The sequence below is a fragment of the Oncorhynchus keta genome, chromosome 14 (genome assembly GCF_023373465.1).
Source record: "Oncorhynchus keta strain PuntledgeMale-10-30-2019 chromosome 14, Oket_V2, whole genome shotgun sequence".
In the NCBI taxonomy this organism is placed as follows: domain Eukaryota; kingdom Metazoa; phylum Chordata; class Actinopteri; order Salmoniformes; family Salmonidae; genus Oncorhynchus; species Oncorhynchus keta.
The window spans coordinates 25,054,783-25,077,412 of record NC_068434.1 but is presented as its reverse complement, the minus strand read 5'-3'; the positions used below and the strand labels follow the sequence as shown (position 1 = coordinate 25,077,412).

The 22,630-nt window shown below is 45.3% G+C and overlaps 1 protein-coding gene across 8 annotated transcripts; it reads left to right on the top strand.

Annotated features, from left to right (window-relative positions):
- The first annotated feature begins 1,320 nt into the window (after positions 1–1,320).
- Positions 1,321–21,917, top strand: LOC118393047 (golgin subfamily A member 1-like). 8 transcript variants are annotated; one of them, XM_035785252.2, is made up of 25 exons: positions 2,775–2,837; positions 2,981–3,040; positions 3,607–3,927; positions 7,867–7,957; positions 8,625–8,699; positions 10,115–10,212; positions 10,297–10,329; positions 10,452–10,580; positions 10,821–10,990; positions 11,230–11,341; positions 11,501–11,584; positions 11,713–11,838; positions 11,954–12,049; positions 17,104–17,199; positions 17,306–17,401; positions 17,573–17,725; positions 18,129–18,224; positions 18,458–18,547; positions 18,783–18,885; positions 18,997–19,157; positions 19,323–19,472; positions 19,620–19,679; positions 19,789–20,013; positions 21,100–21,186; positions 21,520–21,917. In XM_035785252.2, the coding sequence occupies exons 3-25, from the start codon at positions 3,799–3,801 to the stop codon at positions 21,598–21,600; spliced, it is 2,541 nt and encodes an 846-aa protein (XP_035641145.1). In that variant the 5' UTR covers positions 2,775–2,837; positions 2,981–3,040; positions 3,607–3,798; the 3' UTR covers positions 21,601–21,917. The 8 variants fall into 8 exon arrangements, 7 of the variants coding, with proteins under 7 accessions (XP_035641146.1, XP_035641145.1, XP_035641147.1 ...); XM_035785253.2 differs by lacking the exons at positions 2,775–2,837; positions 2,981–3,040 and adding an exon at positions 1,321–1,714; XM_035785254.2 differs by lacking the exon at positions 2,981–3,040 and having other exon boundaries at positions 2,809–2,837.
- Positions 21,918–22,630: the final 713 nt, after the last annotated feature.

Here is a 22,630-nt window from a genome sequence, read left to right as displayed (position 1 = left end):
CTCTGCGGTCCCGTTGATGTGGATAGGGGTGTGCTCCCTCTGCTGTTTCCATAATTCCACAATCAGCTCCTTTGTTTTGTTGATGTTGAGTGAGAGGTTATTTTCCTGGCACCACTCTCCCTCACATCCTCCCTGTAGGCTGTCTCATCATTGTTGGTAATCAGGCCTACTACTGTTGTGTCATCTGCAAACTTGATGATTGAGTTGGAGGCGTGTGTAGCCACAGTCATGGGTGAACAGGGAGTACAGGAGGGGGCTGAGCACGCACCCTTGTGGGGCCCCTGTGTTGAGGATCAGCGAAGTGGAGGTGTTGTTTCCTACCTTCACCAACTGGTGGGAGGCCCATCAGGAAGTCCAGGACCCAGTTGCACATGGCAGGGTTCACACCCAGGGCCCCCGAGCTTAATGATGAGCTTGGAGGGCACTATGGTGTTGAATGCTGAGCTATAGTCAATAAACAGCATTCTTACATATTGATTCCTCTTTTCAAGATGGGACAGGGCAGTGTGCAGTGTGATGGCAATTGCATCATCTGTGGATCTATTGGGGTGGTAAGTAGATTGAAGAGGGTCTAGCATGTCAGGTAAGATAGAGCCTCTTAAAGCACTTCATGATGACAGAAGTGAGTACTACTGGGTGATAGTCATTTAGTTCAGTTACCTTTGCTTTCTTGGATACAGGAACAATGGTGGACATCTTGAAGCAAGTGGGGACAGCAGACTGGGATAGGGAGAGATTGAATATGTCCGTAAACACTCCAGCCAGCTGGTCTTGGCATGCTCTGAGGATGTGACTAGGGATGCCGTCTGGGCCGGCAGCCTTGCCAGGGTTAACACTTTTAAATGTCTTACTCACGTCGGCCACGGAGAAGGAGAGCCCACAGTCCTTGGTAGCGGGCCACGTCGGTGGCACTGTGTTATCCTCAAAGCGGGCGAAGAAGGTGTTTAGCAAGACGGAAGCAAGACGTTGGTGTCCGCGATGTGGCTGGTTTTCCCTTTGCTGTCCTTGATTGTCTGTAGAACCTGCCACATACGTCTAGTTTCTGAGCCGTTGAATTGTAACTCAACTTTGTCTCTGAACTGACATTTTGCCTGTTTGATTCCCTTACAGAGGGATTAACTACACTGTTTGCATTTGGCCATATTCCCAGTCACCTTGTCATTGGTAAATGTGGGGGTTTGTGTTTTCAGTTTTGCGCGAATGCTGTCATCTATCCACGGTTTCTGGTTTGGGTAGGTTTTAATAGTCACAATGGGTACAACATCTCCTTTACACTTCTGGATAAACTCAGTCACCATATCCGTGTATTCGTCAATGTTATTCCTGGAACATATCCCAGTCTGCGTGATCAAAACAATCTTGAAGCATGGATTCCGATTGGTCAGACCAGCGTTGAATAGACCTTAGCATGGATACTTCTTGTTTGAGTTTATACCTATATGAAGGGAGGAGCAAAATGGATTTGTGATCAGATTTTCCAAATGGAGGGCGGGGGAGGGCCTTTTAGGCATTTCGAAAAGTTGACCAGAGCAAGTACAACAGTCAATGTGATGGTAGAACTTCGGTAGTGAAGTTCTACCGTACTATAAATCCACTCCGAATACCTCTTCTACACTGGCGGTTTTGGAGTAGCCTCTGGAATAAGTTCAATTGCCCTGGAGGGTACGAACATAGGATATCATTCGGGAAAGTCGTATTCCTGCTCGTAATGCTGGTGAGTTACCGCCACGCTGATATCCCAACAAAAATTTCCGGCTGAATGTAATAACACAAAAAGCACTCTGGAGTAATAATGTAAGAAATAACACACACAACAACAAAAAACCTGCGAAGTTGCTTAGGAACTAGGAGCAGAGCTGCCATATCTGTCTGCACCATTTTATACACACACAGGAGTAATCCACTCAGTGTCCGTCGCCCTGTTTTAGTTGACTGACATGAAGTAGAGTGAATATTTTTCACACCTCGCTTTAAGATGCAGTCTAAATAAGAGAAAGGGGGCTGGCAGGTAGGATTTACTCTCTCCCTGTCTCTGGTCCACACTCCAGTACAGTAGGTGGCAGGATAAATCCCACAAACTCTCTCTCTCTCTCTCTCTCTCTCTCTCTCTCTCTCTCTCTCTCTCTCTCTCTCTCTCTCTCTCTCTCTCTCTCTCTCTCTCTCAATTCAATTCAATTCAAGGGCTTTATTGGCATGGGAAACATGTGTTAACATTGCCAAAGCAAGTGAGGTAGACAACATACAAAGTGAATATATAAAGTGAAAAACAACAAAAATTAACAGTAAACATTACACATACAACAGTTTCAAAACAGTAAAGACATTACAAATGTCATATTATATATATATATATATATATATATATATATATATATACACATATATATATACACACATACACATATACATATATATATATATATATATATATATATATATATATATATATATATATATATATATACACATATATACATACATACACAATGTACAAATAATTAAAGGACACAAGATAAAATAAATAAGCATAAATATGGGTTGTATTTACAATGGTGTTTGTTCTTCACTGGTTGCCCTTTTCTCGTGGCAACAGGTCACAAATCTTGCTGCTGTGATGGCACACTGTGGAATTTCACCCAGTAGGTATGGGAGTTTTTCAAAATTGGATATGTTTTCGAATTCTTTGTGGATCTGTGTGATCTGGGGGAAATATGTCTCTCTAATATGGTCATACATTGGGCACTCTCTCTCTCTCTCTCTCTCTCTCTCTCTCTCTCTCTCTCTCTCTCTCTCCGGATATGTCAAATGAACATGGACCCATATGAAACGTCAGCACAGTGAGTGTAGTAGCAGTTTACGTATTGATGTTAGCGAGCTAGCCTAGTAAAATACAGTCCTGACATAGAAATACATTTGTCGTAAAGCAGTATATTTGTAGAGTTATTACATTGGGAAACGCTAGAGTTTATATTCGTTGCAGAGAATACGTTTAACGCAATGGACTTCACTTGGATTTTTTTACTTTCTCGAAGTTCATACGGTAAGAGATTCCATTGATTAGCTAGCTACTGTTAGCTAGAGGATAACAGTAACCATAACAGCGTCAGCTATACTAGCTAGCCATCTTCATTGTTGAAACCATCTGTCTTTTCATGATCAAGTCGTTAACTAAACGGGGACTGACGGATTTCTTAAATCTCGAAATGTTGAAATATTTACAGAATGATAATGAACTATTCAGTTAGCTATCTAGTTGGCAAACTGCTAACCGTAGCTAACTTGAGGCGAGCAGGCATTGCCAACACTGTGAGTAGCTAGCTGCCATAGCTAGCTACATCGTCTCTCATCTTGTCATCCAGCTAAAATATCATTAGCCTCTTTTAGATGTCTCTTTTAGCAAACTTACTAGTTAAACCTGCTGTCACGTATCTGTCAACTGATCTGGCGACATGACAAATCATAAGAGCGGCATAAAAGGACTATCTGCAACCAAGTTTTTCCAACTACCAGGAAACATGCATCACTCACTATATCCTCATTCCACATCTCTAATATTAATTGTCTTCATGCTGATTACTGTGACACTCTCTCTGTTGTCTGTTTCAGATTGAAAGAGGAAAGACAATGACAGTTCCCTTGCCTGTGAGAGGAGGCTACACTGGAATACAGCTGTTCTGTGACCAAAGCAAGGGACCTTGAAGGACCACAGCCTGTGTGACAGAGGACTTGCATTGTGAAGCTTTTTGGGAGAGTAGCAGGCAGTACACTTGTGTAAAGAAACACTAAGGCAAGGTGGAGATGTTTGCCAAACTGAAAAAGAAGATTGCTGAGGAGGCAGCCACAGCCCCCCGGACCGGAGTCCGCATGCCTCGGTCCTATAGCAAAGAGTCCATTACGTCAGTGGGGGCAGACTCAGGGGATGATTTTGTAAGTACCAGTTTTGTTACCTCACTGTCACTCTGTCCATGCCAGTCATCTTTTGAACCCACCAAGAGTAGTTGGTCACATGACACGAAACACAATCACACACGATTCTGTTCGCTTAAGAAGTTTTCCAGAGCTATTCTATAAAGGAGGCATCATGGAAGATAAGGGAGGTTTCTTTTAAATTATTACTTTTGGCCTCTAATTTTCATTGGCTTTAACTTTGCACTTATGAAACACAATGATCATTTTTATCCTGTACACTCTTTCAATTCACCATAGGCTATTGTATTATTATATTACAGTTTTCTCAGTGTTTAGAGAGATTCTGAGGCCCCTCCCAGACAGTAATGGCCCAGGCCCTCCATTAGTGTTTCTCTCTGTGGCCTGGTAAGAGCATTTCAGTGGCTCTCTCCTATGTAATGGAGCCCCTGGGACTGTCATGATGCTGTAAGTCACTACCATATACATGGAGCATATCAGATATCCCCTGTACCGTGATGTCAATAGCCCTGAGTTTTATGAGATCAATGTCTAATAATGGCTTTATGAATTTCAGCAAAATTGTAGGCCTAATGTACAAGACTTACATTATGTGGAGCCAGGGAAAGAGCAGTAAAGTAATTTGCTGCATTTTTAAGTTTGGTGTAATTGTCCTTTATTAACGAGTAGCCCTGCCTATATTTTGATGACATTGCCTTTTGGATTATGAGTTGGGTCTGTGAGTCAGCTAGCTTTTTGTTATATGGTTGGGTGTGTCTGGAGATAGGCATCCAGAAGCCAGTGGATGCCACGGCTTAGTGTAAATAAACGAGTTCCCCTACGACCGCTCTTTTGTAAATGATGACATGAATTCGAAAATTGTAGGCGCAAACCTGTGTAACCTGAAGCCATGCTCGGTTGTCAGCTCTGCAATGCTCTGTTCACTTGATGACACACACAATGTTTATTTTCTCTTTTGGAGAAGGTAGCTTAACATACTATATGTTGAGACAATTCAGGTTACATTTTCATTAGGCTAATCAGTAATAATTGTGATGGTGTTATACCACATTGCACTGTTAAACATATCATTTATATTCAGAAGATCATGTATTAGGCGCTGGGAAATATTTTTTTGTCGATGTTCTTGGAAATGCATCATAAGTGTTACTCAGTTCAGTGGTAATTTTACACTTCCCCACAGCTACAATTATGAATAAAGTGGCTCATCTTACAGGGTTACCCAGATCCAGTCTTCTGGGGCTGATGTGTATTTAAGTCATTGACTGGCCAGAAGGTCAAACCACCTGGTAGACTATCCCTTGTCAAATTTGTAGTAGAATCAGGATGACATCAAGCTAAAGTAAACCCACTCGTAGCCATGAGTTAGGTACTGATGATATGACATGTTGTTGTTATAGCAAAAATGGACTGGAGCCTGGCCTGTAGGCCTTACATCATGTCACCTAGTCACAGCCTTGGCTGGCATGAACAATTCACTTTTGTGTGGGTGGGAAGGGGTGTATGATGGGGTGCTATTCTATGTATGTTGTGTCAATTGATGTATTTATATGGAAGCAGCAGCACTCTTTAATTGTCCAAGTCAAATTTCCCCTTGGACAATAAAGTACATCTTATTGTAAATACACTGAGTATACTAAACAATAAGAACACCTTGTCTTTCCATGTCATAGACTGACTAGGTGAAAGCTATTATCCCTTATTGATGTCACCTCTTAAATCCACATCAATCAGTGTAGATGAAGGGGAGGATATAGGTTAAATAATGATTTTTAAGCCTTGAGACAAATGAGACATGGATTGTGTATGTGTGCTATTCAGAGGGTGAATGGGCAAGACAATAAATGTAAGTGCCTTTGAATGGGGTAGTAAACTCAGCAAAAAAAGAAACATCCTCTCACTGTCAACTGTGTTTATTTTCAGCAAACTTAACATGTGTAAATATTTGTATGAATATAAGATTCAACAACTGAGACATAAACTGAACAAGTTCCACAGACATGTGACGAACAGAAATGGAATAATGTGTCCCTGAACAAAGGGGGGGGGTCAAAATCAAAAGTAACAGTCAGTGTCTGGTGTGGCCACCAGCTGCATTAAGTACTGCAGTGCATCTCCTCCTCACGGACTGCACCAGATTTGCCAGTTCTCGCTGTGCGATGTTACCCCACTCTTCCACCAAGGCACCTGCAAGTTCCAGAACATTTCTGGGGGGAATGGCCCTAGCCCTCACCCTCCGATCCAACAGGTCCCAGACGTTCTCAATGGGATTGAGATCCGGGCTCTTCGCTGGCCATGGCAGAACACTGACATTCCTGTATTCAAATCAAATCAAATCAAATGTATTTATATGGCCCTTCGTACATCAGCTGATATCTCAAAGTGCTGTACAGAAACCCAGCCTAAAACCCCAAACAGCAAGCAATGCAGGTGTAGAAGCACGGTGGCTAGGAAAAACTCCCTAGAAAGGCCAAAATTGCAATATTGCAGGAAATCATTGTCATGCTGGAAGATCAAGTCAGGATGAGACTGCAGGAAGGGTACCGCATGAGGGAGGAGGATGTCTTCCCTGTAACGCACAGCGTTGAGATTGCCTGCAATGACAACAAGCTCAGTCCGATGATGCTGGGACACACCGCCCCAGACCATGACAGACCCTCCACCTCCAAATTGATCCCGCTCCAGAGTACAGGCCTCGGTGCAATGCTCATTCCTTTGACGATAAACGCAAATCCGACCATCACCCCTGGTGAGACAAAACCGTGACTCGTCAGTGAATAGCACTTTTTGTATAGTAATAGCACTGTTTGGTCCAGCGACGGTGGGTTTGTGCCAATAGGTGACATTGTTGCTGGTGATGTCTGGTGAGGACCTGCTTTACAACAGGCCTACAAGCCCTCAGTCAAGCCTCTCTCAGCCTATTGCGGAGAGTCTGAGCACTGATGGAGGGATTGTGCGTTCCTGGTGTAACTCTGGCAGTTGTTGTTGCCATCCTGTACCTGTCCCGCAGGTGTGATGTTCGGATGTACCGATCCTGTGCAGGTGTTGTTACACGTGGTCTGCCACTGCGAGGACGATCAGCTGTCCATCCTGTCTCCATGTAGAGCTGTCTTAGGCGTCTCACAGAACGGACATAGCAATTTATTGCCCTGGCCACATATGCAGTCTTCATGCCTCCTTGCAGCATGCCTAAGGCACTTTCACAAAGATGAGCAGGGACCCTGGGCATCTTTCTTTGGGTGTTTTTCAGAGTCAGTAGAAAGGTCTCTTTAGTGTCCTAAGTTTTCATAACTGTGACCTTAATTGCCTACCATCTGTAAGCTGTTAGTGTCTTAATGACCGTTCCACAGGTGCATGTTCATCAATTGTTTATGGTTAATTTAACAAGCATGGGAAACAGTGTTTAAACCCTCTACAATGAAGATCTGTGAAGTTATTTGGATTTTTACAAATTATCTTTTGAAAGACAGGGCCCTGAAAAGGAGACGTTTCTTTTTTTGCTGAGTTTAGGTTCCAGGCACACCAGTTTGTGTTGAACTGCAATGCTGCTGGGTTTTTCACGCTCAACGGTTTCCCATGTGGATCAAGAATAGTCCACCTCGCAAAGGACATCCAGCCAACTGTGCGGCGCATTGGAGTCAACAAGGGCCAGCATGCCTGTGGAACACTTTCGACACCTTGTAGAGTCCATGCCCTGACGAAATTAGTCTGTTTTGAGGGCAAAAGGGAGGGGAGACAACTCAATATTAGGAATGTGCTCCTAATGTTTGGTATAGTCCGTGTTGATCTTCTCAGTGTGATATTTAATAGACTCTACAACCCACAACGTAGATGGTTCTAGTACCTGCTGACCCATTACTATGGAAGCTCCAGTGTGACCTGCTGAGTTGCTGTGCTGATGAGGATCCCTCTGTTCTGTGTGTTTGTGTTGAATTCCAGGCCTCTGATGGCAGTAGCTCCAGAGACGACCTCTCCTCCCAGATCCTCAGAAGGAATGATCAGATTCGCAAGCTGGAGGCCAAACTATCAGGTAAGACATGTCTGTATTGAGCCAGTATAAACAGAGTAGGATGAGGTGGCCATCTAAGATTAGTTTTGCATTTCCCCATTCAATAGTTAAGGTTAGGTTTGGTGGTGGATAAGCTGATTCTAGATCTGTGTCTAATGTACTTAGAAACAACTGCTACCCAGAGCAGTTCACTCAGGTCAAAGGTCACATAACCCACGGGTGATGTCTGGTTTCAGACCTCCAAGGTTTTTGTTCTCAACACTGACCCTCATAAGGTATGATGGGGGTAACTCTTACAATTTCTTTATTCTTTACCACATTCCCATTCGCTGAACGTTAAGAGCAAATGCCATGGCTTTTAGTCTACCTTTGGGGGTTCTGTGTGTCTTCTCTCCCAGATTAGTGTGATAGCTACTCCTCCCTCAGATGTGGTGTGTGTGTGTGTGTGTGTGTGACCCCTTAGAAGAGGTTAAAAGTTGCACGTCCTCATGCAGCGTCTTAACCAGGATGGATTTCTCATCTAAGAAAATCATTGTTTTCTTTCCTTTTGTATGCCTCTCTTCATTTATTTTATTCCTCCTCCTCCCTGTCCCTTTACCCTAATCCACCTATCCCCCTTTCCTGGGTGTGTGTGTACTTGTGTGTTTCTGTGATGTTGGTATCCCATCACCCCACCTCCTGCCAATAGACTACGCTGAGCAGCTCCGACTTATGCAGAAGACCAAGGACAAGCTTGAAATTGCATTAGAAAAACATCAGGATTGTACGTACCTTTATTCTCCTCCCGTTTTGCTTCCTTTCTGTCTCATTTGTTTGTCTGCTGGATGGGGTAATGGTCACCCTAAGCACCATCAGTTGCTCGCGGAGGGGAATCATGCTGTCACTTCTATAGATTTCCATATAAACAAATAAATTGACGAAACCAAGGACTTACATGCTTGTTCATATAGAATTGTTTAGAAATGTTTGTGGCACTCAGCAGCGTTACAGTTCTTGACACAAACCGGTGCGCCTGGCACCAACTACCATATCCCATTCAAAGGCACTTAAATCTTTTGTCTTGTCCATCCACCCTCTAAATGACACGCATACACAATCCATGTCTCCAATTATCTCAAGCCTTAAAAATCTGTCTTTAACCTGTCTCATCCCCTTCATCTTTACTGATTTGAAGTGGATTTAACTAGTGACATCAGTAAGGGATCATAGCTTTCACCTGGTCAGTCTGTCATGAAAAGAGCACGTGTTCTTAATGTTTTGTATACTCTGTGTAAGTCCATGTGGGATGTCTCTGTTGGCCATGCTTAGATGCACAGCTTGCCTTTGCTTCTGGGGAACACTTAGTTTGGCATACTGGACACATTCTATGGTCAATTTTACCACCCTTTCACAGCTAGTAGCTACTAACCACTGACAATTCCATAACTATCTGTTTGAACCGAGCCATCTTTGGCTAGCCTGTTGTGTTCATCCTCTTTCTGTCCTGTCTGTCCTGTCTGTCCTGTCTGTCCTGTCTGTCCTGTCTGTCCTGTCTGTCCTGTCTGTCCTGTCTGTCCTGTCTGTCCTGTCTGTCTGTCTGTCTGTCTGTCTGTCTGTCTGTCTGTCTGTCTGTCTGTCTGTCTGTCTGTCTGTCTGTCTGTCTGTCTGTCTGTCTGTCTGTCTGTCTGTCTGTCTGTCTGTCTGTCTGTCTGTCTGTCTGTCTGTCTGTCTGTCTGTCTGTCTCTGTCTGTCTGTCTGTCTGTCTGTCTGTCTGTCTGTCTGTCTGTCTGTCTGTCTGTCTGTCTGTCTGTCTGTCTGTCTGTCTGTCTGTCTGTCTGTCTGTCTGTCTGTCTGTCTGTCTGTCTGTCTGTCTGTCTGTCTGTCTGTCTGTCTGTCTGTCTGTCTGTCTGTCTGTCTGTCTGTCTGTCTGTCTGTCTGTCTGTCTGTCTGTCTGTCTGTCTGTCTGTCTGTCTGTCTGTCTGTCTGTCTGTCTGTCTGTCTGTCTGTCTGTCTGTCTGTCTGTCTGTCTGTCTGTCTGTCTGTCTGTCTGTCTGTCTGTCTGTCTGTCTGTCTGTCTGTCTGTCTGTCTGTCTGTCTGTCTGTCTGTCTGTCTGTCTGTCTGTCTGTCTGTCTGTCTGTCTGTCTGTCTGTCTGTCTGTCTGTCTGTCTGTCTGTCTGTCTGTCTGTTTCACTATCCAGCCTCCATGAGGAAACTGCAGGACCAGAATGAGACTCACCAGGCCAATAGAGCTAAAATGGCTGAAGGCATGGCTTTGGCACTGGACAAGAAGGATCAGGTGAGCATCATATCCTTTGCACCACAAGGCATTAATTTGTGTGTGTTTATACTTTAATTAATTAATTCCTGTCTTTATCTGTAGGAATGGATGGAAAGGATATGTACGCTGGAGCAGGTACGCTAACATTTAAACTGCATCCTAACATCTAACAAAAGTTATAGGTTCTCATTTAGCCAGTCAGTCTTTGCATGTGTAGATGAGAGATCTAACTGGGGGTCATCCTGTCTGTTCCTCAGGAGAAAGCGTCTCTGTCTGTGAGGCTAGATGAGATGATGGAGCAGAGCCTTACTCTGTTCCAGAAGAGGGATGACCTGGACGAGCTGGAGGGCTTCCAGCAGCAGGAGCTCGCCAAAGTCAAACACATGGTACACACTACTGACAACAAGGTCCCACTGTCTAACTCTAACCCACCCACCACATTGCGTGTATGAGGAAAGTCAAACGTAGACTTGTCAGTTTGTGCTTTATCTGTCTGCCTGTTCTGATTCAAGCTGTAGCTGTGTCAGTAATGATCCATCACAAGTCTTCCTATTACTCTAGACAATAATTGTATTTCAACATTTGTTATAGTGAAGTCCTTTCTGTGGTTGATTCTGTTATGGTAGTTACTGAGTAAGGAGGAGCAGCTGGTCCAGCAGGAGCGAGTGCTCCAGCAGAAGGGTGCCGAGCTGCAGATGGCCAAGAAGGGTCTGGCCGAAGCCCAGGAGCAGCTGCGGGTTCTGGGAGAGGAGCATCAGGAAAGTTGCAGGCTCAACACGGAGCAGGAGATGGAGAGGTAAGGACAGGACACAGAGATTGCCTTGATAATGCCATGAATTCAGTAGTTGCAGAGATGCTAGTCTTGATGACTGAAAGTAATGACCTTACTCATTGTAGAGCTTGCCCCCCTCAGCTCTTTTCTATAAGGGAGAGTTAGTATGCCAATTATTTTGATGAAGTCTGCCTGTTTTCTTCTGGGTTGTCTGTGGTTTTGGTGGTTGTCTAACAGTACAGGGTGTGTGTGGTCTCCTTTAGAGAGGAGTTGCTGGAGGTCAGGGAGGAGGCTGAGAAGAAGATTACTGAGCTGGAGGGCAGAGGCCAGAACCTGCAGAAGGTCATCCAACAGGTGTCTGAAGACTTCCAGAAGGTGAGCCCTATAACCCAGAGAGAAATTCTTTACCAAAATCCTTTCACTGTATTGAAATTGTACAGATTTGTAATGACAGCATATGAATATGGTTAACTAAATGTGATAATATTTTATAAAATATTTCAGATTTAGTGATCTAATTGTGTATGTTCTCAGTCACGGAGCGCGGCAGCAGCTGTAGAGAAGTCTCTCCGTACGTTACAAATGGAGAACAATGCCCTGAAGCTGCAGCAACACAAAGTAAGACCAGACCACCATGTAGCTACCTATATCTACCCCCTATTCGTTCTCCTCACCCTGCCCTGTGGAGGGAGGTACAGTATGCTGTGTATTGACCCAATCCTCTCTATCCTTGCTGTGGTCCCCAGGCTGCAGTGACTGATGAGGACAAGGAGCGTGTGCTGCTGGACCTGCAGGAGAAGATCTCCTCTCTGGAGAGACGTCTGTTTGGTAACCTGAGTGAAGACGAGCTCCTCCAGGAGCTTCTCAAAGAGGTAACTTAAACAGTCAGCTAATCCTAAAGACAGAGGGACTCCAGTGGAATTAGTTTAGAGAAAATACCACAGAGAATGGTGATTCATTTCTTAGCTCCTTTTTCCTGATGTGTAGAAGTCCACTCTGGAGCAGAGGCTGGAGGACACGAGAGTTGAGCTGCTGGAGGCACGCACCAACCATGCTGACACGGTTAGCTCTTTGGAGACTCAGGTAAACAGTCCTCTCTCTACCTCTTCATCAGCATGATATACTTCTTCACATGCCACTGGCTTAGATGCTCTATTAGGTAACAGTAATACATGAAAAACTGTATGAACTCATCTGTTAAGCATATTGTATCTGGTTTCCAAGATGGCGTAGCAGTAAGTCGTCCTGTCGTATCGTGTCCCTTGTATATATCGTTTTTTCGTCTTTACATATTTTTCTTCCCATATCTTTAAAAACATTTTGTTAAGCCTAAGCTTCCAAATACTCTCCTGCAACCCGCCTCACCCAATGTAGCTACTTTTTCCTAAAATATTTATATTTACTTCGGAACCGGAACCCCTCAACTGAAGCTAGCCAGCTAACCACCAGCTATGCTAGCGGTCTTCAGCTAACCGGTCATCAGCTAACCTTTAGCTCGGAAAGCTCTCGCCAGTTCGAACAACGCAACGCTAACCAAAGCATAACGGACCTATTTATTTTTTATCCCCGGATTCCCACCGCAAACGTAACATTTTTCAGCTGGATCTTCACAACTAGCTATCTAGCTAAACCGCAACCCCGGATGATTACTCCTGGCTAGCGTTTCCACCCACTTAGCTTGAAGCTAGCCCGGCCAGAGCACCTGTGCTTACCACCGTAGCATACTCCTGGGCTACAATACCCGGGCCCACGACCGGTCTATCGATGTCACCGCATGAAGAGGAATAAACAGACTCACCCCATCGCGACGTCCCCCAAAGGCTAACTCTCTTGCCCTTGCTATCTCCTTGCTTGCTAATTCGGCCTGCTAACTGCTAGCTTGTTTAGCCCTGGTCCGCTAACTGCTACCTTGTTTACCCCGGCCTGCTAACTGTTAGCTTGTTAACACAGGCCTGCTTACTGTCTGAATCGCCGCGTCCCAAACACTCACTGGACCCATATGTACTTTCTATCTCTTTCCGATTTTTAATTTGTTTATACCTTCCGGAAACCTGCCTCACCCAATGTGATACGGAATCGCTATTATTTTTAAATTTTTAGAACACACTCAAGAACCTCCAGAAGCTAACCAGCTAACTAGCTACAAGCTATTTAGTCAATGTTAGTTTTTTAACCTGGATAACACTCGCCAGTCCAGCTTCCCTGCCCCATCCACCACTGCCCCCTGGACACTGATCACTTGGCTACATAGCTGATGCACGCTGGACTGTCCATTAATCACGGTACTCCATTCTGCTTGTTTGTTTTATCTGTCGGCCCCGTTGCCTAGTCAACGCCATTTTACCTGCTGTTGTTGTACTAGCTAATTAGCTGTTGTCTCACCTACTGTTTTAGCTAGCTTTCCCAATTCAACTCCTGTGATTACTTTATGCCTCGCTGTATGTCTCTCTCAAATGTCAATATGCCTTGTATACTGTTGCTCAGGTTATTTATCATTGTTTTAGTTCACAATGGAGCCCCTAGTTCCACTCTTTATACCCCTGATACCTCCTTTGTCCCACCTCCCACACATGCGGTGACCTCACCCATTACAACCAGCATGTCCAGAGATACAACCTCTCTCATCATCACCCAGTGCCTGGGCTTACCTCCGCTGTACCCGCACCCCACCATACCCCTGTCTGCGCATTATGCCCTGAATATATTCTACCATGCCCAGAAACCTGCTCCTCTTATTCTCTGTCCCCAACGCTCTAGGCGACCAGTTTTGATAGCCTTTAGCCGCACCCTCCTACTACTCCTTCTCTGTTCCGCGGGTGATGTTGAGGTAAACCCAGGCCCTGCATGTCCCCAGGCACCCTCATTTGTTGACTTCTGTGATCGAAAAAGCCTTGGTTTCATGCATGTCAACATCAGAAGCCTCCTCCCTAAGTTTGTTTTACTCACTGCTTTAGCACACTCTGCTAACCCTGATGTCCTTGCCGTGTCTGAATCCTGGCTCAGGAAGGCCACCAAAAATTCAGAGATTTCCATACCCAACTATAACATCTTCCGTCAAGATAGAACTGCTAAAGGGGGAGGAGTTGCAGTCTACTGCAGAGATAGCCTGCAAAGTAATGTCATACTTTCCAGGTCCATACCCAAACAGTTCGAACTACTAATTTTGAAAATAACTCTCTCCAGAAATAAGTCTCTCACTGTTGCCGCCTGCTACCGACCCCCCTCAGCTCCCAGCTGTGCCCTGGACACCATTTGTGAATTGATCGCCCCCCATCTAGCTAGATTTTGTTCTGTTAGGTGACCTAAACTGGGATATGCTTAACACCCCGGCAGTCCTACAATCTAAGCTAGATGCCCTCAATCTCACACAAATCATCAAGGAACCCACCAGGTACAACCCCAACTCTGTAAGCAAGGGCACCCTCATAGACGTCATCCTGACCAACTGGCCCTCCAAATACACCTCCGCTGTCTTCAACCAGGATCTCAGCGATCACGGCCTCATTGCCTGTATACGCTACGGAGCCGCAGTCAAACGACCACCCCTCATCACTGTCAAACGCTCCCTAAAACACTTCTGTGAGCAGGCCTTTCTAATCGACCTGGCCCGGGTATCCTGGAAGGACATTGACCTCATCCCGTCAGTTGAGGATGCCTGGTCATTCTTTAAAAGTAACTTCCTCACCATTTTAGATAAGCATGCTCCGTTCAAAAAATGCAGAACTAAGAACAGATACAGCCCTTGGTTCACTCCAGACCTGACTGCCCTCGACCAGCACAAAAACATCCTGTGGCGGACTGCAATAGCATTGAATAGTCCCTGCGATATGCAACTGTTCAGGTAAGTCAGGAACCAATACACGCAGTCAGTCAGGAAAGCTAAGGCCAGCTTCTTCAGGCAGAAGTTTGCATCCTGTAGCTTCTGTTCTGGGATACTGTGAAGTCCATGGAGAACAAGAGCACCTCCTCCCAGCTGCCCACTGCACTGAGGCTAGGTAACACGGTCACCACCGATAAATCCATGATTATCGAAAACCTCAACAAGCATTTCTCAACGGCTGGCCATGCCTTCCGCCTGGCTACTCCAACCTCGGCCAACAGCTCCGCCCCCCCCGCAGCTCCTCGCCCAAGCCTCTCCAGGTTCTCCTTTACCCAAATCCAGATAGCAGATGTTCTGAAAGAGCTGCAAAACCTGGACGCGTATAAATCAGCTGGGCTTGACAATCTGTTGTCGCAACCCCTATTACCAGCCTGTTCAACCTCTCTTTCATATCGTCTGAGATCCCCAAGGATTGGAAAGCTGCCGCAGTCATCCCCCTCTTCAAAGGGGGAGACACCCTGGACCCAAACTGTTACAGACCTATATCCATCCTGCCCTGCCTATCTAAGGTCTTCGAAAGCCAAGTCAACAAACAGGTCACTGACCATCTCGAATCCCACCGTACCTTCTCCGCTGTGCAATCTGGTTTCCGAGCCGGTCACGGGTGCACCTCAGCCACACTCAAGGTACTAAACGATATCATAACCGCCATCGATAAAAGACAGTGCTGTGCAGCCGTCTTCATCGACCTTGCCAAGGCTTTCGACTCTGTCAATCACCATATTCTTATCGGCAGACTCAGTAGCCTCGTTTTTCAGATGACTGCCTTGCCTGGTTCACCAATTACTTTGCAGACAGAGTTCGGTGTGTCAAATCGGAGGGCATGCTGTCCGGTCCTCTGGCAGTCTCTATGGGGGTGCCACAGGGTTCAATTCTCGGGCCGACTCTTTTCTCTGTGTATATCAATGATGTTGCTCTTGCTGCGGGCGATTCCCTGATCCACCTCTACGCAGACGACACCATTCTATATACTTTCGGCCCGTCATTAGACACTGTGCTATCTAACCTCCAAACAAGCTTCAATGCCATACAACACTCCTTCCGTGGCCTCCAACTGCTCTTAAACGCTAGTAAAACCAAATGCATGCTTTTCAACCGATCGCTGCCTGCACCCGCTGCCTGCATCACCGCCCTGGATGGTTCCGACCTTGAATATGTGGACATCTATAAGCATCTATGTGGTCCTTCTGTAGCACCCTGGATGGGTTCCGGGACCACCGTAGAATGTATGCACACATGATATGCTTTGGACATCTATAAGTACCTATGTGTCTGGCTAGACTGCAAACTCTCCTTCCAGACTCATATCAAACATCTCCAATCGAAAATCAAATCAAGTCGGCTTTCTATTCCGCAACAAAGCCTCCTTCACTCACGCCGCCAAGCTTACCCTAGTAAAGCTGACTATCCTACCGATCCTCGACTTCGGCGATGTCATCTACAAAATTGCTTCCAACACTCTACTCAGCAAACTGGATGCAGTTTATCACAGTGCCATCCGTTTTGTCACTAAAGCACCTAAAGCACTAAAGCACCCACCACTGCGACTTGTATGCTCTAGTCGGCTGGCCATCGCTACATATTCGTCGCCAGACCCACTGGCTCCGGGTCATCTATAAGTCCATGCTAGGTAAAGCTCTGCCTTATCTCAGTTCACTGGTCACGATGGCAACACCCATCCGTAGCACGCGCTCCAGCAGGTGTATCTCACTGATAATCCCTAAAGCCTACACCTCATTTGGCCGCCTTTCGTTCCAGTACTCTGCTGCCTGTGACTGGAACGAATTGCAAAAATCGCTGAAGTTGGAGACTTTCATCTCCCTCACCAACTTCAAACATCAGCTATCTGAGCAGCTAACCGATCGCTGCAGCTGTACATAGTCTATTGGTAAATAGCCCACCCATTTTCACCTACCTCATCCCCACACTGTTTTTATTTATTTACTTTTCTGCTCTTTTGCACACCAATATCTCTACCTGTACATGACCATCTGATCATTTATCACTCCAGTGTTAATCTGCAAAATTGTAATTATTTGCCTACCTCCTCATGCCTTTTGCACACATTGTATATAGACTCCCCTTTTTTTCTACTGTGTTATTGACTTGTTAATTGTTTACTCCATGTGTAACTCTGTGTTGTCTGTTCACACTGCTATGCTTTATCTTGGCCAGGTCGCAGTTGCAAATGAGAACTTGTTCTCAACTAGCCTACCTGGTTAAATAAAGGTGAAATAAAAAATCTCAACTCCCCCAGATATCCAGACTCAACAACAATGTGACTGAACTACAGACCCTGCTACGACACAAGGACGACTCTTCCAAGAACTACAGAGAGAGAACGGATGCACAGGTAAGAGAACAGGTACACACTGGTGGGAGAGAACAACGTAAGCATTTAAGACCTGTGCTCTCTCTCTACCTTCAGTCTCTCACACAGCCCCATGTCTCTGTCTCAGATAGCAGGTCTGGAACAGCAGGTGCAGGAGAGCAATGAGAGGCTCAAGAACACTGAGCAGCAGATCTCTGACAAACAAGCACATCTAGACAAACTGGTAAATAAATGTCAGATTTCGGGGAAAGATGCTCTACCATCAATGTTCATGGATTAAGTTGAACATGAGGCTGGAGCAAATGCGGTTTAGTTGTATTTATTTTCTTTAGACTGAGTAGGCTTTTAATGTGTGATGTTAAGACGGCCCTTTCCCCTGTGGTCCCTCCCCCAGCAGGCAGAGTGGAGTGTGGAGAGGGACAGTCTGCAGCAGCAGGTGTCTGCAGAGCGGCAACAGGGCCAGGAGAGGGCAGGCCGGCTGGAGGAGCAGCTCATTGCACTGCAGACAGAGAGAGACACCGAACACACCTCTGCCCAAGCCAGGATTGTGAGTTACAGTTCTCAGCTCTCACATCCTCTACATTTTTATTCACAAAACTGTGAAATGTGCTGCGTAGTTTTGTAACCTGAATATTAAAGTCAACTGTATCTTTGGTATTTGATCATTTCTATGCAGATTTTGATCAGTTTATCCTTTGGTCTCTGTGGATTGATAATTGTCCATTATCGGTTGCCATGTAATTTATCTCTGCTACAGGGCTGGCATGAAACTGGACTCTCAAACAAGGCCATCATTTTTTTATCTATCGTTATTGGACTGTGTTCCTATGCATTCTAATTTCTGCTTTTCTTTCTCAAACATCCCTTTGTCTGCTTCTCTCTCCCTCACCAACCGCTCTCTCTCGCTCTGTCTCTCTCGCTCCCTCACCCATCTGTGTTGTATTTCCCAGAGTGAGTTGGAGCAAGAGAGAGCGTCTCTGCTGAGGGGGAGGGATAAAGCTGACGTTGCTCTGAGGAGGCAGGCAGAGGGGCTGGAGCAGGCCAGGGTCAGACACACTTCCTGCTTTATATTAGGCAGTCCGTTGAAAACAGGAAGTCACAGATTTCCTGAAGAAACAAGATATTTTTCAAATTAAATTGCGTTCTTCAGTCACTCCAGATGTTTTGCATACTGTGCCACACCATTTCTATGAGAACTGCATTCCTACATTGCAACTCCCAAAAAATTGTCCTGTTGCCTGTACAAACGGGGTAATGATGTCCCTATATGTGTCCCCAGTCAGAGCTGAGCAGCAGGCAGACAGTGAGTGTGGAGATAGCCATGGCTCTGGAGGACACCAGGAGACAGAAGGAGGAGCTCCAACTACAGGTCTGGAGATGCATGATACATACTTACTCTCACAGCATACATTTTTACTGTACTCTTTGAAATAACAAACAGGATTCTTTACACTGTGTTAGAACGAGGTTTGAAACAATTGCAGATGCATTTTCCTTAACGCCCATAGTGCCCGAGTATGATTATCTGTTACAAAGCCATGAATTCAGCTTGTGTTGATTATGTGCTCATAAATAGATGATAATATTACTCTCTCCTTTTCCAGGTAGGAGAGATGATGGCGTCACTTCAAACAACATCGCAGGAACTGGCCCACGTCACTGAGCAGCTGAAGCGGAAAGAAGAGGAACTCCAAACACTTCGCGATGGTAAACACTTTCTCTGTCCACATGTGCCCTTTTCCTCCATCTCCCATGCTATGTGAATTCAGAAGTTGTAGTGTTTGTCTGATGTTCCCTTCCACACTATTTGTTTTGCAGAGCTGCAGAGTGCCCAGAGCTCCCTGTCCCAGCTGCAAGAGGAGACAGAGGGGCTGCAGGCAGCAGCCCAGGAGAGGCAGGAGGAGAAGGACAGCCAGCTGGTCAGCTTGAGGCAGGAGCTCCTAACCCAGAATGAGCAGTTAGACTCCTGCCAGTTACGGGTCAGAACACACACAGGGAGCACAGCCATTAAGCTTTTAACTCACAACCCGTACATAAGTCCAAAGTCTATCATTACATATCATGTTAGGTCTGCATGTCTGTTGTTGATTGACTTTGCCTGCTTTGTCTGACTGTGCCTCTGTGTGTGTCTGTGTCCCTCCCAGGTATCGGAGCTAGAGGTAGAGACTCTGACGTTGCAGCACACTCCAGAGCTGTGTGAACTGGACCAGAATGGGACTGTGACGGTAGATGACCTGGACCACATGCAGAAGGCCAACCGAGACCTGGAGCAGCAGCTCAGTGACAAGAACAAGGTCAGTACTGGATGACCCAGAAACCATGATCACCACACAGGCATGGTCAGATAATTAATGCTTGTCTGAAATAGCTAGAGCAGGACCATTTCATTATTTCTGTGTGTTTTAGGTGCTGTTATTGATTGGATGACTGTTTCTTTACAGACCATTAAGCAGCTGCAGCAGAGACTAGCAGAGCTAAAGAGGACCTTGCAGAAGGAGCTGGTGAGACATTTAGATAACTTAGTATGGGTATATTTAAATAAAATTAAAAAAATTCAGTTCATTAAAATATTGTTTTGTTTGATGGTTTGTGTCTGTGTTTCTGGTGCAGAAGCTGAAACCTGAAACAGAGTCCGATGGGAAAGAGAGGGCCCAAGAAGGGAGAGGAGAGAGGCAAGAGAGGCCAGAAAGAATCTTTACAGAGCTCACTCTAGGTCCGGCCCCGGGCCCAAACACCACTGTCACCAACACATCTGATCTCAATGACTCACGAGAGATCAACTTTGAGTACCTCAAACACGTGGTGCTAAAATTCATGTCATCCAGAGAGGCTGAGGTGAGAGCAGTCCACCTGGTCCATGTTACAGCTAGGCCATATACACAGCTAGGCCATATACACAGCTAGGCCATATACACAGCTAGGCCATATACACAGCTAGGCCATATACACAGCTAGGCCATATACACAGCTAGGCCATATACACAGCTAGGCCATATACACTGAGTGTAGAAAACATTAAGAACACATGCTTTTTCCAGGTAAATCCAGGTAAAAGCTATGATTCCTTATTGATGTCACTTGTTAAATCCACTTTAATCTGTGTAGATGAAGGGGAGGAGACAGGTCAAATAAGTATTTTTAATGCTTGAGTGGCGCAGCGGGCTAAGGCACTGCATCTCAGTGCAAGAGGTGTCACTACAGTCCCTGGTTCGATTCCGGGCTGTATCACATCCGGCCGTGATTGGGAGTCCCATAGGGCGGTGCACAATTGGCCCAGCGTCGTCCGTGTTTGGCCGGGGTAGGTCGTCATTGTAAATAAGAATTTGTTTTTAACTGACTTGCCCAGTTAAATAAATTGAGACATGGATTGTGTATGTGTGCCATTCAGAGGGTGAATGGGCTAGACAAAATATTTACGCCTTTGAACAGGGTATGGTTGTAGTTCCCAGGTGTACCAGTTTGTCAAGAACTGCAATGCTGCTGTGTTTTTCACACTCAACAGTTTCCCGAACACTTTCAACACCTTGTAGAGTCCATGCCCTGGTGAATTTAGGCTGTTCTGAGGGAAAAGGGGGGTGCAACTCAATATTAAGATGGTGCTCCTAATGTTTGGTATACTCTGTGTATACAGTCAGTTTATTAGGTACACCACCCCATTCACCAAAATGGATCGCTCCTACAGACAGTGAGTCACGTTGCCGTGGCTTGCTATATAAAGCAGGCAGACGGGCGTCGAGGCATTCAGTTACTGTTCGATTCAACGTTAGAATGGGACTTTGAGCATGGTATGATCGACGGTGCCAGGCGCGCCAGATTCAACTGACAAGTGACTGTGCTAGATGGGTGTACCTAATACAATTCCTGGTGAGTGTATCTGATGTCTATGGTCATGGATGAAGTCTAAATCTCTCTGTATTTTAGGCCTATCAGCTGATCAGAGCAGTGTCTGTGTTGCTGAACTTCACTGGTGAGGAAGAAGACATGTTGAAGCAGACTCTGGAGTACAAGGTGGCTTTCTCCTTTCACACCTCGTTTCCCTGAAACTCATGTCAAATGAATGGATGTTATGGCCTGAACCACAGTCATTGTGTATCACATGAAATAGGCCATGACCCTATTTTGTCCTCAAATGTTCTCATTTCTTAAATGTGCGAGCTATCTGTTATTTATTTTAGAATGACTAAGCTGCATCTGGAGGGAAATTGTTATTTTTATAGAGGATACTATAACATTCAAACCCATGTTTTGCTACCAATAGACCCTTTACCAGTTGTAATACTAGTTTTAGTAGTCCAATGATATTTCATTTGATATAATTGTAACTATCGCTGTATTTTTCAGATGTCCTGGTTTGGATCCAAGCCTTCTCTGAAAGGTATTGTCCGGCCATCAGTTTCAGGGGCACCTGCTCACTGGAGCTGAGGGGACCGAGAGAGGAAGACGGGAAAGACACACACACATTACTTTTATCATGCGTTTACATGACTTCTCCCACCACTGTGGCAACCAAATGAACACTGTAAAGAGAACACAACCCAAGCTTTAAAATGGTTTCTGACATGACACAGATTCCTATGTACTGTAGCTCCTCAATCTCTCCTGATCATTTTTTTCTCTTCATCTTCAAGAGAAAAGAGAATGGCTCTACAATGACTTAGAAGGGCAAAGTCTTGTTAATGTGGTCTGTTGTTTTTTTGGGGGGAGTGATTTTTATTTAGAAGTAAAATGGTTAAAGCAGACATGGTGTTGACCCATTTGATAAATGTTAACCTTAAGAGAAACCCTCCTCCCTCCCCTTGGAATGAGGTTAACATTAGATCTAGCTCTGTCATGGACACAGTACAAGTACACTACATTACCAAAAGTATCTGGACATCTGCTTGTCTAACATCTCATTCCAAATTCATGGGCATTAATATGGAGTTGGTCCCCCCTTTGCTGCTATAACAGCCTCTACTCTTCTGGGAAGGCTTTCCACTAGACGTTGGAACATTGCTGCTATAACAGCCTCTACTCTTCTGGGATGGCTTTCCACTAGACGTTGGAACATTGCTGCTATAACAGCCTCTACTCTTCTGGGATGGCTTTCCACTAGACGTTGGAACATTGCTGCTATAACAGCCTCTACTCTTCTGGGATGGCTTTCCACTAGACGTTGGAACATTGCTGCTATAACAGCCTCTACTCTTCTGGGATGGCTTTCCACTAGACGTTGGAACATTGCTGCTATAACAGCCTCTACTCTTCTGGGATGGCTTTCCACTAGACGTTGGAACATTGCTGCTATAACAGCCTCTACTCTTCTGGGATGGCTTTCCACTAGACGTTGGAACATTGCTGCTATAACAGCCTCTACTCTTCTGGGATGGCTTTCCACTAGACGTTGGAACATTGCTGCTATAACAGCCTCTACTCTTCTGGGATGGCTTTCCACTAGACGTTGGAACATTGC

Coding starts and splice junctions, on each gene's coding strand:
- LOC118393047 (XM_035785253.2), top strand. CDS start 3,799: ATGTTTGCCAAACTGAAAAAGAAGATTGCTGAGGAGGCAGCCACAGCC. Junction 7,958..8,624: donor GCTGGAGGCCAAACTATCAG/GTAAGACATGTC, acceptor TCCTGCCAATAG/ACTACGCTGAGCAGCTCCGA. Junction 10,213..10,296: donor CACTGGACAAGAAGGATCAG/GTGAGCATCATA, acceptor CTTTATCTGTAG/GAATGGATGGAAAGGATATG.